Raw genomic sequence first — 18,442 nt, 5'->3', positions numbered from 1 at the left:
TATTCTGTTGACACAACGTGCGTAATTTAGAGATTTATTCGGGCATAAGCATTTATGCAAAATGTAAACATGTAGAGTGGTTAAAAAAAAAAAAAGACAAATATGACGCATTTATTAATTAAAAAAACCTTATGGCTGAAAATGGTCTTCACTCTTATATTACAAATAAAACACATGCAAATCAATGCATATTAATTAAGATGCAAGTCAGTTTTTCATAGTTTTACTCATTAAAACTCATTTGTAAGAACCATTTTATATAGCAGGTGACAAGAGTGTCGATAAAAGGATAAAAGGTAACAGATTACAGAGAAAATGAATCAAATGTTTTGAAAGGTGTATGGATAACTAAAACTATATTTAGATGTATTAGGACACAAGTAAATCCCACGAGCCATGTATCCATAGCTCCTAAAATGTAAAAGTAGCACTGCATTTACAGCTAAAATTATATATTTTGTTAGATGAAAATTAATATTACATATTTTATCAATAATACTTATAATGACATCACATTTCTGCTTCCTGACAGGCTGGAGATTTGTAGTCAGAAGTAATATGGAGGCTGGGGGCATAAACTAATTTGGGTACGTTAGGTGTGCAGGGGCACTAATGGAGTGCGTAAGGAGGGCCGGTACACTAATGGGGGTGCGTAAGGGGGCAGGGACACTAATGGGGGTGCGTAAGGCGTGCAGGGACAGGGACCAATTAAATCTGAATGTAAAAAAAAAATGGGGGTACAAGGACACTAATGGGGGTGCGGGGTACACTAATGGAAGGGATAGGGCAAGATTCATTATAGAGGATTTGGAGGCAGAGGCAAATTGGGGCGCATCTCACACACACATACACACTGCACGTTACACAGCCTTCCCACTCACACAAACTATGGTGGGTGCAACACTCGGGATTATGCACTAAACTCACAAATTAAATATGAATGTAAAAAAAATTAAAAAAGGCAAAAAGTTGTGACTTTCAGAGTTTATTGAATAACCCTATATCCAGAGCTCTACGATGGTGCCCCAATCTGAAATTATTATGCATGTCAGGACAAATAGATTGGGCTACTGCTTTAATACTTTGGACAAGATTCTTTTTTTAACATTTTCACACCCATGAGGAAGCATGTTTTATGCCAGTAGCCAGTCCAAGAAAATATGTTTGCACAGGGTCTTTTGGAGCCAAATTATAATAGGCACTCCATCTGTAAACACAGACACTAGGGAAACTGTATAGTTAATGAATAATTAAGGATCATCCCAGCAGCATACCAACCAGAGCCAAGTTCTTTTTCCCTTTACTTGACTTTCATTAGATAAGTTCCCAAATGTTAAAAGGAAGACTCCAACATTAAAACATATGGACTGTTCCTTTAGCCATACAGGTGCCAGTGACCCTCCCAAATGAAAAATACATATATTACTCATCTTTTAATCCAGCGGTGGGTCCTCCGCAATGTTAAATTTCTACTTCGTATCTGGATAAAAGTGGCAAATGGGAATGTTCCAAATCAAGTGCAGACATCGTCCGATAGAATGCTTGTCTCATAGGGAAGTATTGACAAATGCATCCAAAAAAAAAAAAAAAAAGCTTGTCTCTTCCGTTTGAGCAATATTTTTAGGTGGAGTGGATCAGGAAGCCTTCCTAGCTTTTTATACTAGGGGATGTATATTCTTCATATGCAGAGTGTTAGGGTGGTTAGAGTGACACTTTCATAATTCTGCATCATTTTGAAGTATATGGTGCAGAGAATAACATGGTCAACTTTTGGCTTTGAGATTGGCTAAAAACTTAAAGGGACACTATAGTCACCAGAACCACTACAGCTCAATGTAGTGTTTCTGGTGTCTGTAGTCTGACCTGTGTTTACATTGCTGCCTAGGAACATTTTTAGGTGAAGTTACTCAGACAGCCACTATAGGTACTTCCTATCTCAATTCAGCGTCTCTACGCTCTGCAGGGAGAAGCTGAATGCTCCACATAGAAAAGCATTGATTCAATGCATCTTTACGAGATGTTTATTGGCGCGGCATTTTGCCACCCATGCGCGATTGCCTTTTAATACTTTCTTACAGAAAAGCATTGGATTGGCTCAGATTATCAAGATTTATAATCTGTCATAGAGGCAGGGCCAGTTATGGAGAGGGAGAAAAAGTAAAACCACCATTTCAATTCGATCTGAGGGGGGCTGGTCACCTAAACAGATTAACACTATTGTGCTAGGAAAACATGTTTGAATTCCTGACAGTAGTGTCCCTTTAAGTCTTTGCTGGGCAGCAGAGGTACACATGCGTTATCACTACCTAAACTGCTAAACTATGATTCAGATTGTGTGTAAGCTGACACGCAACTCCAACTGGGGGATAGATTATTCAAAAATTACTGCTGGACAGAAATGTAAGATATATTATTAGGCTGGAACGAGAGGATCCTGAGTTTGTCTGCGACTGACACTTGGCAAGTGTAGTGGCATTAGAATTATTAAAATGTATTTTTTCCACATTTTCTGTAATGTATATCTATACAATGGAATAAAAACGTATGGTCAACTTTTGAATAGTTACCCATAAAATGTATTGAAATACTGGAAATATATGTACCTAATAGCAAGTGAGGGCAAAAAAAAATATAAAAAAATAAACAAGTGAGGCATCTGTGTAAGACATGGCTAATACTAAGTTACAAACTTTGTTTAACAAAAGTAATGGAGAGACAGACACTGGTTGGCAAGGAAATCACCCAAAAGTAATTTCCGTTTTTTTCTGATTAGGATGCCTTATAAGTAATACTGCCAAGCATTGACGGACTATACCAAATGAAGTATAATGGTTTTTATTTTTACTCAGGAAACAAAACATTTGTTTTTAATTCCACTTTCCGTTATGCAAACAAATAAATGTAAATATGTTAACTACTGTGTGAAATAAAAAGAGATAAGAGGTTTAATGCTGATTTAATATCATTATAATAATATTTTCTAACTAGTTAGAAAGGTAAGAACTAACTCCACCACTCTAGCAATCCCTGGCAATATGTTAACACATCTGGACATAGAATTATGCCTACAAATTCATTTAGTACCTGAAGGAAGAAAGACCAGTTATGTGAAAAAAGGAAAATTAAAAACATTCAAATCTTGACCAAAATATAAATTGAAAAGATACAGTTGTAGCATATTTTGATAAATGACACTTTCATTCTACATGCATAGTTACACATTAAACTATCTAGCAATCAAGTGAAGTGTATTTAAAACTGCTGCACAAGCTTTGAAATATAAAATGAAATGTAATTTACAAGGGCACTGCAACAAGCTACTAAACAGTGTCACAAACTCTGATTAAAAGACATTGATTTTATAGCCTATTAATGTAAAGTATGTGATAGACTTGAACCTGGAAATACCTTATCAGAATATAAGGCTATAGACAGAGCATGTTTGTCAGAGGCGTACTATTGGCCTAGTGCAAGAGACCAATTAGAAGCAGCTGGCAAAATGTTTGAAAGGCAAATACAAAGGACCCTGGAAAAAGATAGCAGAATATTTCGCTAACAAGGTATCTCCACAAGATGCCTATTTTTGAAGCATTTTTTTTTTTATTTTGGTAATGTGACACCAACACCTAAAAATGAAAAGAGGCTGTGTGCGAATATCTGTTTGTGTCTTTATTGCAGGCACTCTAAAAACGGCAGTTCATAGCATGTCTAGGTAGCCCAAACATTTCAGAGGATAAACAAAGTCAAGCAATTGTGCCTTTCAATGTAATCAATGAAGAGACCGGATGCGTGTTAATCATTTTAATACTGTATAAAGCAGGCGAGGGTCAGCTGCCTACACTATGTGAACAGTAAGTCTGTTGTGAGAACATGGATTCCCTTTTATAGCTGAGATACACTATAGCCGCATATGACTTCTTTTCATTTTTAAGTGTGTTTCCATTTGAGCACCTGAGAGACGATTTAAATTAACTGCACGCTAGATGTTCAGATTGACTGCCCCAGTAGATTTTATACCAGTTATTTACGAATAATAAAGTTGGATGGCTTCTTGTAATAGGGTCAGGTGCACATGCCCTTTTGTTTTCCCACATTACTGCCTTTCCCGTGCTCTCATAATGTGAGATGTGAAAATATATAACGGTAAGTGCTGAAAGAAAAGTGAGCAGGTTATGTACATTGTTTGTCATATGCATGCAGTTTCCAGTTCCGAGAGCATTCACTATAACATTAGGTGACACACAAATTTGCCATTAACCACCCACCTGAGACATTACACTCAGGGATACCATTAAAATTAGTTTGCAGCTGGAAATATGAAGAACATGATATTTGCACTCTCAATAAATGACACAGGAGGCAATAAATTGACACATGACAAATAAATAAAAGTCTAAAGCACTCCATACCATTAAAATGTTTTAATGTTGTTGCAAAATCACTATGCAACAATCATCAGTGTGAAAAACACTCTTAAAATGTCAGCGCTTAGGACTTCTACTCTAAATTACATGTAAAGAATAACACAACTAATCATTTTCCTACCTGTTCCTCTTCCCAGCTCAGTACCATTTTCTTAAATATAGTGGCTTGTCAATATAAATTCTCGTAGGAAAAAAAATGTATAAATAAATATATTAACCTCTGCTTCAATGTACAGTTTCCAGAATCTGCCAGAACTTGGGAATTGCGTAACAAGCCGCTCATACGTCTTCCGTGCCTTGTCTATTGGCTGATTCTAAAATTTGAATAAACAGCATTTACAATATTACGCTTTAGTAGACACAATGTTAATATTACTGTGAAAAGTATGCCACTGTAGGGACTCATAACAATGTAATCCTATGTCACTAAACCTGTGCCTCGCGAATAAGAATGCTCCATGCGTCAAGGTCATACGGGTTGTCTTCAAGTTTCTTTTCAGCTTTCTTCACCTTTTCAGGAACATATTCTGCAGCCTTTATGCAAAGGAAGAAAGAAAAAAAAACAAAAGAAAAACAAAAAAGTCAATACAAGAATATAACACTTCTAAATGATTCCCCATAACGAAAGCAATAAAAGATGGCCCAAATCACAAAATATCCTAACTACAAGGTTTTAATTTAGATTTTATTTGGCACATTAGAAATATCTAATACATGAAATAAGTCTATAATTAATAGATTTATTTGTGAGAACACAGAAATAATGTAGACAGAGTAAAAACTGTGGGCTGCATCTATTGCGAATATTATTCATGTTGTTGGAGAATTTCAGGTTGCTGTGGGCTGATGGCATTTGTACAGCAACGTGGGACTCTTTAAAAAGGGACACACCAAGCACCATAACCAATAAAGTAATTGTGGTGCAAAGGCTAGAACCAATTGTTATTGTGGAACATGGATCTTGGATGGCCAATTGGTCAAACACAGCTTTCCCAAATGACATCAGCCAGGTGGAGCTAAGAACGGACATATTTGGATATATAAAGAAAAGAGAAAACTGCTAAACATTAAAGAACTCTATAGTCACCCCGACTACTTCCTCATGAAGTGGTCTGGGCATAGCGGTCCTCACCGAGGCAAAGTAAAACAATCTGGGAATCAAATAATGCTGTCTGGAGCTACCAGACGACGGCATGTATTCAAGCCGAAACGCGCGTTGAGCGTTTCTTATCTTTATTATTTCTTTCACTAGGTAGCACTATGGCAGTTATGCTTAGAAATTTTTGTTTATATTGAGCATCACCAGCATTCAGAATTTTGGCACTTCATACGAATTAAGCTTAGTCCTGCGGGTTGGTCTTGTACTCATCTCTGGGGTTAGGACTATTTACCCTAGATGATTCTACTACCCTGTTAGGTAGGACTCCTATTTATTCATTCACTTGAAGCCAGTGTGGGTGACGTTTTTTCTTTTTTTGGGGTAGCTAGTTGTGGTTTGGATTTGTGGTTTGGATTATCTGAGCTACTTTAGATATAGGAAGGGCCTTTTCTTTTATATATACACTTGCAACCTATACTGACTGGGACGTGTTTTGGGGTCTTTTACCCCTTTATCTCCATTGTAGCTGTGCTACTTGTCTGTGTAGGGGGCTGTTTTCCCCTGCAGTTAGCAAGTTTCAGGGTGTATAGTTCGTTCTACTATTAGGTATAGATAGGGTGTTTTGTATGTATATCCTCCCTGTACCTCTATCACTATACTACCCATTTGTGTCTGTCCCCATATTTTCTGATATTATCTGGTTATTTTTTCCTTTCTGTGTACTCAGAGCTACTACTTGTTTTAAGGGTCTCCTCTATCTACATATCATTAAATTTTGGGTTACCCCCTACTCAGTAGCTCTGTGGTAGGCAACTTTTAGAACAGATCCCACACTCTAACACATTCACCGTGATTGGGAGGATCTGCCCTTCTTTGTTCGTTTTCATTTAATGCTGATAGTGGCCTAGTTTTAATCCCTTGTTTCGCTATACATCCTGACCTAACCGAAGGAGGAGCTGCAGCCTGTAGTGGAACCCCGCAGCTGGGGAGGTAAGTAAAACTTAATTTTACTTATTTTTACACAGCAAAGGGGTTGATAAAATGGAACCTATAATCCCCAAATAATAAATGGTTAGAGTACATGGAGCACCATAAGCACTACAATATACCTGTATCGTACTATATGTACCCTTAAAAAGGGACACACCTACCAAGATACACAAACAACAACTTTACTAGATTACCCCACAATCAAAAAAATAAATAAAGCATAATTAAATGCATGCATATTTTCATTTTAAAGTGCCACTATAGTGTCAGGATAAACTCGTTTTCCTGGCACTATATAATCCTCAGGGCCCCATTCCCGCTGGGCTGAAGGGGTTAAAACCACTTCAGCCACTTACCTTTATCCAGCGCCGGGCTCCCTCGGCACTGGTGACCTCGCCTCCCCCTCCGACGTCAGCTCCCAAGTGGAGCCGCATGCGCGGTCAGTGCCACGCGCGCATTAAAAACGCCCATTAGAAAGCATCTCTCAATGCTTTCCTATGGACGTTCTGCGTGCTTAATGCGATTTTCGCGTTGAGCGTCAGGGAAGCGCATCTAGCGGCTGTCAGGAAGACAGCCGCTAGAGGCTGGATTAACCCTGCAATGTAAACATAGCAGTTTCTCTGAAACTGCTATGTTTACAGCTGCAAGGTTAAAACCTGGGGTCTGGATGACGTGGTCTGGATGACTATAGTTGCCCTTTAAGTATATCTAAGTAGAAATAATCAGCACAGTGTATTATAACAACAGCGAACTATATGAACACTTTTCATACATGAGCACCTATTACACAGACCACATTCTGACTCCACACCTGAGCACACCCTAGGTCTAGAACCTTGATTAAGGGCTCAGTGTGTCAATTTAACGGTGTTCTTGTCATAACAAATCATTTATATACAGATTTGTTGTTTTTTTATTTATTTTAAGAAAACACTCACAAATCATAAATAAAATGTGAATGACAGTAGACCGTGACCTACTGACAATTGTTAGGAACCATCTAACTATTCTACAGAGACAGAATCTTAAAATGATACATCTACACAGAGCCTCCGTGCTAATTTTCATAAACAGATGTTTCATGGTCACGCACATCAATGTAAACACTGACAGAAAAGACAGGTTTTACATATCGGAGTATTCATAGATACTGAAAGGATAAGCTAACATTGGCTTAGAGTACAAGATCATCCTTCAGACAAAAAATACATCACAGATACTATACCGGTCAGCAAACCTACGAAACATTTTTTCTAATATACTAACAATATATCAGCCGGCAACATGATGCAATAAGCACTTAAAACAAAAGATATTGGTTATTTGTTCCCTGTAAACGTTATATATTGTAAACCAATGCCTACGCTATGGCGCCCTAGTTGACACTGGCCATGTACTAGCTTTTGATGACTTATATATGCACATTTCTGAATTTTGTCAGGTCAAAACAATCCCAAGATCAGACTAATTGTTTTTCCTAAATGAAGCTGACTAAACTCCCAGAAAAGGCACATGTACAACATGCACCTGCTGAGTAAGTACACTTTATACAAGCACATTTACAGCCAGGGGGACTTTTGCCCGATGTATGCAAGCGATTGTTGGCTTATAGCTGCAATGATTCTTGCAAATAGCTGCATTTATAAGCCACAGTGCAGGGAACACCTCCTAGCAAAATAACCTATGCAACAGCATAAGGAGTTTGAAATTAAGATTGTCTCCTGAATTCAATGAAGGGCTTTTCCTGTGCTATACATTTTAAAAGCAATAAAGCGCTTTTGTTCACAGATCCCATTGGGGTTACAGTTAAGTGATATAGTAAAGCTGGAGATAACATGCCATAGGGCTGACATGGAAAAGGAAAGAAAAAAAAAATAGTGTACACACACACCCTTCACAAGCATGGTAGACACTCCAACTTTGTGAGAAAAAAAAATAACCCACCCTACTTGAATGCCCCACTTGGTGCAAGAAAATGTTAAAAGGACATTTACATATCTGCAGGTGCTGTTCTAGTATCACTCTTAGTCTGCTACAAAAGGAGTTATTACAGGAAACTTGTTTTAAAGCAATACTCTACACATAAACACCACAGCTCAGTGTTTATAGTGCAGTGTTTGCTCCGCTGACCCCGGATTATATCAAAGGTATTTAAAAAAAACACTCCACACACCACAGTGAACAGAACTTCCTAATTATCCTTGCACCCTTACAAGGCAAAGACTGTGTTTAAAGTAGGGACACAGCCTAAGAAACTGTCAACATTATTGGAGCTGTGGCTTTAAGTGCCAGGAAGAAGCGAACAGCACTTTCATCTGTAAACATTACATTCAGCTGTAGTGGTTATGGTGCTCACAGTATCACTTTAATGCTTTTATTTATAGAGCATGAATTTCCTTATCCAAAAACACTGCATAAATTCACACATATTTACATTATAGAACCCATTTCCCAGCAACAATAAATGTTCACTAAAAAGACATCTTGGAATAACAAACAAGACCGTGAAACTGCTGAGCACGTGATGCTAAACAGCATTTGACTTCAAAGGCATTGTTCACGCACGTGTGCTGCATCTCCCACAGAATGTGTAATATTTGAACTCATTCCTGTGCAAAATCAATCACGATCAAAGGAAAGTCAGGGTTATTAAAATACACAGTGTATTTCTAATCTGCAGAAAGGGACAGGTAGCTCTCAGACCAGAGTGAATTGCCATGATCTTGAGGACAACCATGGGACCTATTTTGTTTTCATGCAATTTAGCGAGAATACCCACAAGGTATTATAATGTATAATGTCCAAAGGAGAAGATGGCAGCAGTGAGGATTGTGTTTCTATGCAAATCAGAGCTATTAATCTCTCTTACCAAAACACCGCTCACTGAGTAAGCCACTTATATTTTACACAAGTGTAGACTATATATATTCATCACTTTAAATAGGACTTCAACTTTATTCCTATAAAAACACGAAAAAAATAACTGCATTATCGGTGATCAAAGTTTTATTGCAATTTGTTTCTTGTTTTTTTCCAACCACTATCAATACAGCTGGATTTGAAATAAAAGATGACGATTAATTAGCTTAAAGAGATATAGCACCAGTGGATCCCAATCCAGTCCTCATTAAATCAACAGTTCACGTTTGCTTAGTATAGCCATTGGAACAGAAAAAGGAAATGACTAAACCCTGAACTGTTTGAGTGCATCAAAGAGTTTCTCCAATCATTATTACCACTATAGCCCGTTGTAGTGCTTATTAGGCCACTAATGTGGCCCAGAAGCAGAGTATTGGGGCAAGCACCTGCCAGCTTCCGCAGATTTGCAGCAGCTGCACAATTGCCATTTCTAGTGATCCTTTAACGTCAATTCTGTGCAAATGAAAGTTGCACAAAATTGACGTTAAAGGATCACTAGTGTCAGGAAAACTAAGCGGTTTTCCTGACACTATAGTGCCCTGAGGGTGCCCCCACCCTCAGGGTCCCCCTCCCGTGGTGCTGAAGGGGTTAAAACCACTTCAGTTACTTACCTTATTCCAGCGACTGCCTCCCTCGGCGCTGGTGACCTCTCCTCCCCCGTCCGACGTCAGTGGAGCCGAATGCGCATGCACGACAAGTGCCGTTCACGCATTCAAGCGGTCAATTGGAAAGCATTTTTCAAGTCTTTCCTATAGACGCTCTGCGTGATGGAGGCATAATATGCCTCCAGCGTCGCAGATGCACCTCTAGTGGCTGTCCGGAAGACAGCCACTAGAGGCTGGCTTAACCTCAAATGTAAACATAGCAGTTTCAGTGAAACTGCTATGTTTGCATCTGAAGGGTTAAAAGCTGAGGGACCTGGCACCCAGACCACTTCATTGAGCTGAAGTGGTCTGGGTGACTATAGTGTCCCTTTAACCAGCCTGGAATTAGTTCCGGGCTAGATGATCACACCCAATGACTGGTTGGGTACCAGCGCCCTGCAGTTGCAATTTAAAAAAAAACAAAAAACAACTGCTGCAGTTCTCTCACTGCAAAGCTGCGGAGACAATGAAAGAGCCTAGGTTTATCACTGAATTCTAGTAGTGATAATGGCTTCAAATAGTCCTCCCCCTGATCTCTCCCCACTACTCTTGACTCATGTCTCTGATTGCCTCTCTGCTATTTCTAACTAGATGGCTGCCCACTTCCTTAAGCTCAACTTGTCCAATCAAAAACAAATTACATTTTCTAGAGAGCATTTGATTGGAGCAGCATGAAGTTTTGCCATGTGCACGCACTAGCCTCCTAATGCTTCCCAAGGAAAGATCACCAACCCCGATGACACCTTTTCTCCATCGCCGGGCTCCCTCGGCGGTGGGGACTCTCTGTCTCCTTTCCCCGTCATCGGCTGAATGCGCATGCGTGGCAAGAGCCACGAGCGCGCATTCAGCCAGTCTCATAGGATAGCATTCTCAATGCTTGCCTATGGACACTGGCGTCTTCTCACTGCGAAAATCACAGTGAGAAGCGCGGAAGCGCCTCTAGCGGCTGTCAATGAGACAGCCACTAGAGGCTGGAGCAACCCATAGGTAAACAGCAGTTTCTCTGAAACTGCTATGTTTACAGCAGAAAGGGTTAATCCTAAAGGGACCTGGCACCCAGACCACATCATTGAGCTGAAGTGGTCTGGGTGCCTATAGTGGTCCTTTAATGCTAAAGTGTCCCTCTAAGCTATTTGTGGCCTTACATGTGTGGACATGTTCTAAAGGCGTTTTCATAGAAAGCTACAAAAGGCCTGGCTAAGATGCATAGAATTCATAGGAAAATAGTACTTGCAATTCACAGCACTTGGATGGTCAAGGAAAAGAGAGACAGCGATTAACAAAATGGGAAAGAGGCGTATACCAGTAGCTACAACGAATAAGATGGGCAGCAGGGGGCTCTTCACAATAACTTATGCACATAGGATCGGTGTTTATGGTGTCCTCTGCACGACTGCCTTATAATACAACATTGCAAACAGGCAGATTTCACCACTTGCACATGCACTCTTATTTTTGCATTACTGTTCCATTAAACTAAAGCAAGGATTAATATTTTATCATTCAGAAAACAAATATGCCTTGCCAAAATTAGATTTTACTTATGGAGATGCAATTAATGAATTTAGTTTACGATAAAAGGAAACAGCATTTTCTTAAATGACATTACCAAAAATGACAAGGTTCAAATCAGTATTCTGTACCAAAAATTCCAACAAAAAATGCTGATTTTCCTTAGTAAAATAGCCGACTTTAGTAAGCAGTAGCATTGTACATTATATTCTGTTTAATTTGTGGTGAGCATATTATGTAGAATTTTAGATGTATAAAACAACAAAATAAAAGAGACTATGTTATATTACTCTACATCAGTAAAACATCCAAATTGCAACAGCATTGTGTTTCAAAGAATGAATAAGTCCAAATCAGATACAATGTGCAGGGTATCAATAACAAATTCTACCCAGTCAAAGCATTCCCAGCTCTGATCACTGCAAGAATATGCAATATTTAGAAATCATAAATAAAACAACTAGCAGCAGCACTAAAACATCATAGAAGCAGTCCCTCAGCTTTCAATCACACACTTTTCAAGCATACAAAAAAAAAAGATTTTCCAGACACCCCCTTGTTCAGGGCATAAAGATTTCCTCATCTATTTAACATACTTTTACAGAGAAGGATTCTGTTACACCAATATGCATTAACCCCTTTGTATTTTACCGAACATAGGAGTGTTTTTTTCCTGAAAACAGTTTGACAAACAAAACAGAGAGACTGCACCCTTTGCCACATTGAACCAGCGTCACTTCAGTAATTTAAGGTTAGAGTACCAAGAGTAAGTTTTAATGTTTATGAAATACTTCTATTGAGTGTTGGAATTTCACAGAAATTCCAGCCCAATTAGTAGAAGTAATTAGACAAATTAGGGACTCCATTGTTTAAGTATTATTCTGCCACTTCTAAACACTAGGCGGAGAGGCCACTGTCTAGGGGCGGACACTAGTGACAGCTGCATGGAAGTTGCTCTGTGTATGATCCTGCTGTCTCCACCATAGACCTCAATTCTGTACTCTTGCGCATGCACGAAAGTACAGAAGTGACGTCTGCTGCTGGAGAGGACTGACCGGGAAAAGATGGTAGTACCCGCAAAGAATATTTTCAGGTAAGTGAAATTAATTTAAAAAGTCCAATGTCTGCCCCACCACCAGGCAATGTTACCGTCAGGAATCTTGGCAAATTATGCAAAAATCCCAAACTGACAGTGCCGCTTTAAATATATACAGAACACCCTTATACTCCAAATACAACTCTTCAGTGATATCTGATCAAATACAATCCCTCTGCATTTAGACTAGAACTTTCACCATCCAATGCAAGACTGCTGAGCGTTGCATTCCACTAAAGGATAGGTTACCCTAGAGAGAGTACAAGTTTCATTCTAAACGCTCTTTCAAAACAGTGAACTCATTTATTGCACAGGGCAAGCTTTGTATTCGGTGGAGCACTGTAACAATACATTTGCATTGCACGTTTCAGTAACAGTGGTTAGTTTAAATAATCTGGCAACCTTTAACAATCCTGATGTTGGGGACTATATCTCCCATAATGCTCTAACATCTAAAATACTGGCAAAGCATCAAGGAAGATGTAGTCCACAACATCTGGAGTGCCTATTTAATGAATTACAAGTACCTGATGAACTACAGGTACTTGTAATTATCACCGATATAAATAGCTCACATTTGCTTGTTCAGTCTGACCACATCTCATGATGCATCAGGCCTATTCTATTTAATAATAATAATAATACTCTCCCCACAGATACTGCACCTGCCTTCATTCAGCCATGCATGACCCCTACCCCTGAGATTCACCCACCTCTCTAGCTCCACACACTCACATGGACAGGGGCTACTCGTTCACTCGGTCGGTCAGTAGCAACAGCTGTCGCCCCCCCACATTCACTTGGGGAAGGGCAGATACTATCCAACCCCCCAGTCACTATAAACTACTAACCCCCCCCCCCTCACTTCAGCAGAACTCCCTCTAACAACAACTCGACCGAGGGTTCCCCCAAAAGCTGACCAATAAACACCCGCATTGAATCGCTCAATCATACCCTGAAACATGGAGGTTTCCCGAACACCCCCCCCTATAACCCGCACTCCCCCCCCCTATAACCCACCCTCACCCCCCCCCCCCTTGTAACCCTCACCACCCCTTGTAACCCCCATTGTACAGCGCTACGAAATTTGTTGGCGCTATATAAATAATAAAAATAATAACCCTCACCCCCCCCCCCGTAACCCGCACCCCCCCGTAACCCTCACCCCCCCTTGTAACCCCCATTGTACAGCGCTACGGAATTTGTTGGCTCTATATATATAATAAAATAATAAATAAAAATAATAATAACCCTCAACCCCCCCCCGTAACCCCCATTGTACAGCGCTACGGAATTTGTTGGCGCTATATAAATAATAAAATAATAAATACAAATAATAATAACCCTCACCCCCCCGTAACCCGCACCCCCCGTAACCCTCACCCCCCCCCCGTACCCCGCACTCTGCACGCACCCCCCCCCCCCCCCCGCCACTAACCCGCACACCCTCCCAGTAACCAGCACACGCCCCCCCTTATCTCCCCGTAACCCGCACTCCCTGCCGGTAACCCGCACGCCCTCCCCCCACCTGTCTCCCAGTAACCCGCACACCCCCTCCCGGTAACCCCCGGTGTCGCTCACTTGGTCTGGGGGAATATCGGCGGCCGCCATCATGCTGTCGCTGGGCCTCGTGTTTCCCGGTCCGAGTTACAGAGCGCGAGCCTCGCTCACACCCAGCCGCCCTCAGCTCGCACACAAAATGGCGGCAGGAAAAACAGGCTGAGAGAGCGCCGCCCGACCGCAGCGAGCGGAGACTGAGCGTCACAGCGCCACCGCGCGGCCGGCCTGATATTACAGAGACAGGAGGACTTCCATAGACACACACAGAGCGCCACCGTGCGGCCGGCCTGATATTACAGAGACAGGAGGACTTCCATAGACACACACAGAGCGCCACCGTGCGGCCGGCCTGATATTACAGAGACAGGAGGACTTCCATAGACACACACAGAGCGCCACCGTGCGGCCGGCCTGATATTACAGAGACAGGAGGACTTCCATAGACACACACACAGAGCGCCACCGTGCGGCCTGTCTGATATCACAGAGACAGGAGGACTTCCATAGACACACACAGAGCGCCATCATGCGGCCGGCCTGATATTACAGAGACAGGAGGACTTCCATAGACACACACAGAGCGCCACCGTGCGGCCGGTCTGATATTACAGAGACAGGAGGACTTCCATAGACACACACAGAGCGCCACCGCACGGCTGGCCTGATATTACAAAGACAGGAGGACTTCCATAGACACACACACACAGAGTGCCACCGTGCGGCCGGCCTGATATTACAGAGACAGGAGGACTTCCATAGACACACACAGAGCGCCACCGCGCGGCTGGCCTGATATTACAAAGACAGGAGGACTTCCATAGACACACACACACAGAGTGCCACCGTGCGGCCTGTCTGATATTACAGAGACAGGAGTACTTCCATAGACACACACACAGAGCGCAACCGCGCGGCCGTCCTGATATTACAGAGACAGGAGGACTTCCATAGACACACACAGAGCGCCACCGTGCGGCCGGCCTGATATTACAGAGACAGGAGGACTTCCATAGACAAACACACAGAGCGCCACCGTGCGGCCTGTCTGATATCACAGAGACAGGAGGACTTCCATAGACACACACAGAGCGCCATCATGCGGCCGGCCTGATATTACAGAGACAGGAGGACTTCCATAGACACACACAGAGCGCCACCGTGCGGCCGGTCTGATATTACAGAGACAGGAGGACTTCCATAGACACACACAGAGCGCCACCGCGCGGCTGGTCTGATATTACAAAGACAGGAGGACTTCCATAGACACACACACACACAGAGTGCCACCGTGCGGCCTGTCTGATATTACAGAGACAGGAGGACTTCCATAGACACACACACACAGAGCGCCACCGCGCGGAAGGCCTGATATTACAGAGACAGGAGTACTTCCATAGACACACACACAGAGCGCAACCGTGTGGCCGGTCTGATATTACAGGAACAGGAGGACTTCCATAGACACACATAAACAAACACAGAGCGCCACCGTGCGGTCAGTCTGATATTAAAGGAACAGGAGGACTTCCATAGACACACACAGAGCACCACCGCGCGGCCGGTCTGATATTACAGAGACAGGAGGACTTCCATAGACACACACAGAGCGCCACCGCGCGGCCGGTCTGATATTACAGAGACAGGAGGACTTCCATAGACACACACACACAGAGCGCCACTGTGCGGCCGGCCTGATATTAAAGGAACAGGAGGACTTCCAGACACACACAGAGCGCCACCGCTCGGCCGGTTTTATATTACAGGAGCAGGAGGACTACTAGATACACACAGGGCACAACTGCAGTAACCCTCACGGGGGGGGTGGGGGGGTGGGAGGGACTGGGAGGGAAGGGGTGTATGTCAAATCTACATAAGGGACTAAAGAGGTAGCCTAATTTATTTGCTTTTCACAATAATCAACTTATTCTAACAGGAGGACTTCCATAGACAAACACACAGAGCGCCACCGTGCGGCCTGTCTGATATCACAGAGACAGGAGGACTTCCATAGACACACACAGAGCGCCATCATGCGGCCGGCCTGATATTACAGAGACAGCAGGACTTCCATAGACACACACAGAGCGCCACCGTGCGGCCGGTCTGATATTACAGAGACAGGAGGACTTTCATAGACACACACAGAGCGCCACCGCACGGCTGGCCTGATATTACAAAGACAGGAGGACTTCCATAGACACACACACACAGAGTGCCACCGTGCGGCCGGCCTGATATTACAGAGACAGGAGGACTTCCATAGACACACACAGAGCGCCACCGTGCGGCTGGCCTGATATTACAAAGACAGGAGGACTTCCATAGACACACACACAGAGCGCCACCGTGCGGCCTGTCTGATATCACAGAGACAGGAGGACTTCCATAGACACACACACACAGAGCGCCACCGCGCGGAAGGCCTGATATTACAGAGACAGGAGTACTTCCATAGACACACACACAGAGCGCAACAGCGCGGCCGGCCTGATATTACAGAGACAGGAGGACTTCCATAGACACACACACAGAGCGCCACCGTGCGGCCTGTCTGATATCACAGAGACAGGAGGACTTCCATAGACACACACAGAGCGCCATCATGCGGCCGGCCTGATATTACAGAGACAGGAGGACTTCCATAGACACACACAGAGCGCCACCGTGCGGCCGGTCTGATATTACAGAGACAGGAGGACTTCCATAGACACACACAGAGCGCCACCGCACGGCTGGCCTGATATTACAAAGACAGGAGGACTTCCATAGACACACACACACAGAGTGCCACCGTGCGGCCGGCCTGATATTACAGAGACAGGAGGACTTCCATAGACACACACAGAGCGCCACCGCGCGGCTGGCCTGATATTACAAAGACAGGAGGACTTCCATAGACACACACACACAGAGTGCCACCGTGCGGCCTGTCTGATATTACAGAGACAGGAGTACTTCCATAGACACACACACAGAGCGCAACCGTGCGGCCGTCCTGATATTACAGAGACAGGAGGACTTCCATAGACACACACAGAGCGCCACCGTGCGGCCGGCCTGATATTACAGAGACAGGAGGACTTCCATAGACAAACACACAGAGCGCCACCGTGCGGCCTGTCTGATATCACAGAGACAGGAGGACTTCCATAGACACACACAGAGCGCCATCATGCGGCCGGCCTGATATTACAGAGACAGGAGGACTTCCATAGACACACACAGAGCGCCACCGTGCGGCCGGTCTGATATTACAGAGACAGGAGGACTTCCATAGACACACACAGAGCGCCACCGCGCGGCTGGTCTGATATTACAAAGACAGGAGGACTTCCATAGACACACACACACACAGAGTGCCACCGTGCGGCCTGTCTGATATTACAGAGACAGGAGGACTTCCATAGACACACACACACAGAGCGCCACCGCGCGGAAGGCCTGATATTACAGAGACAGGAGTACTTCCATAGACACACACACAGAGCGCAACCGTGTGGCCGGTCTGATATTACAGGAACAGGAGGACTTCCATAGACACACATAAACAAACACAGAGCGCCACCGTGCGGTCAGTCTGATATTAAAGGAACAGGAGGACTTCCATAGACACACACAGAGCACCACCGCGCGGCCGGTCTGATATTACAGAGACAGGAGGACTTCCATAGACACACACAGAGCGCCACCGCGCGGCCGGTCTGATATTACAGAGACAGGAGGACTTCCATAGACACACACACACAGAGCGCCACTGTGCGGCCGGCCTGATATTAAAGGAACAGGAGGACTTCCAGACACACACAGAGCGCCACCGCTCGGCCGGTTTGATATTACAGGAGCAGGAGGACTACTAGATACACACAGGGCACAACTGCAGTAACCCTCACGGGGGGGGTGGGGGGGTGGGAGGGACTGGGAGGGAAGGGGTGTATGTCAAATCTACATAAGGGACTAAAGAGGTAGCCTAATTTATTTGCTTTTCACAATAATCAACTTATTCTAACAGGAGGACTTCCATAGACAAACACACAGAGCGCCACCGTGCGGCCTGTCTGATATCACAGAGACAGGAGGACTTCCATAGACACACACAGAGCGCCATCATGCGGCCGGCCTGATATTACAGAGACAGCAGGACTTCCATAGACACACACAGAGCGCCACCGTGCGGCCGGTCTGATATTACAGAGACAGG

General features: G+C 43.4%; 1 protein-coding gene across 1 annotated transcript in view; it reads right to left on the bottom strand.

Annotated features, from left to right (window-relative positions):
* The window catches only part of CSTF3 (cleavage stimulation factor subunit 3), a 64,679-nt gene extending 50,295 nt beyond the window's left edge, over positions 1-14,384 (bottom strand). The window contains exons 1-3 of the mRNA XM_063438489.1: positions 14,266-14,384; positions 4,857-4,958; positions 4,643-4,738 (exon numbers count right to left, since the gene is read on the bottom strand). Of these exons, the coding sequence (XP_063294559.1) occupies positions 4,643-4,738; positions 4,857-4,958; positions 14,266-14,298 (231 nt within the window). The 5' untranslated portion in view covers positions 14,299-14,384. The remainder of the gene's footprint in view (positions 1-4,642; positions 4,739-4,856; positions 4,959-14,265) is intronic.
* Between the last annotated feature and the right edge of the window lie 4,058 nt (positions 14,385-18,442).

This window comes from Pelobates fuscus, chromosome 12 (genome assembly GCF_036172605.1).
Source record: "Pelobates fuscus isolate aPelFus1 chromosome 12, aPelFus1.pri, whole genome shotgun sequence".
Lineage (NCBI taxonomy): Eukaryota > Metazoa > Chordata > Amphibia > Anura > Pelobatidae > Pelobates > Pelobates fuscus.
This window is presented reverse-complemented; position numbering and strand designations above follow the sequence as displayed.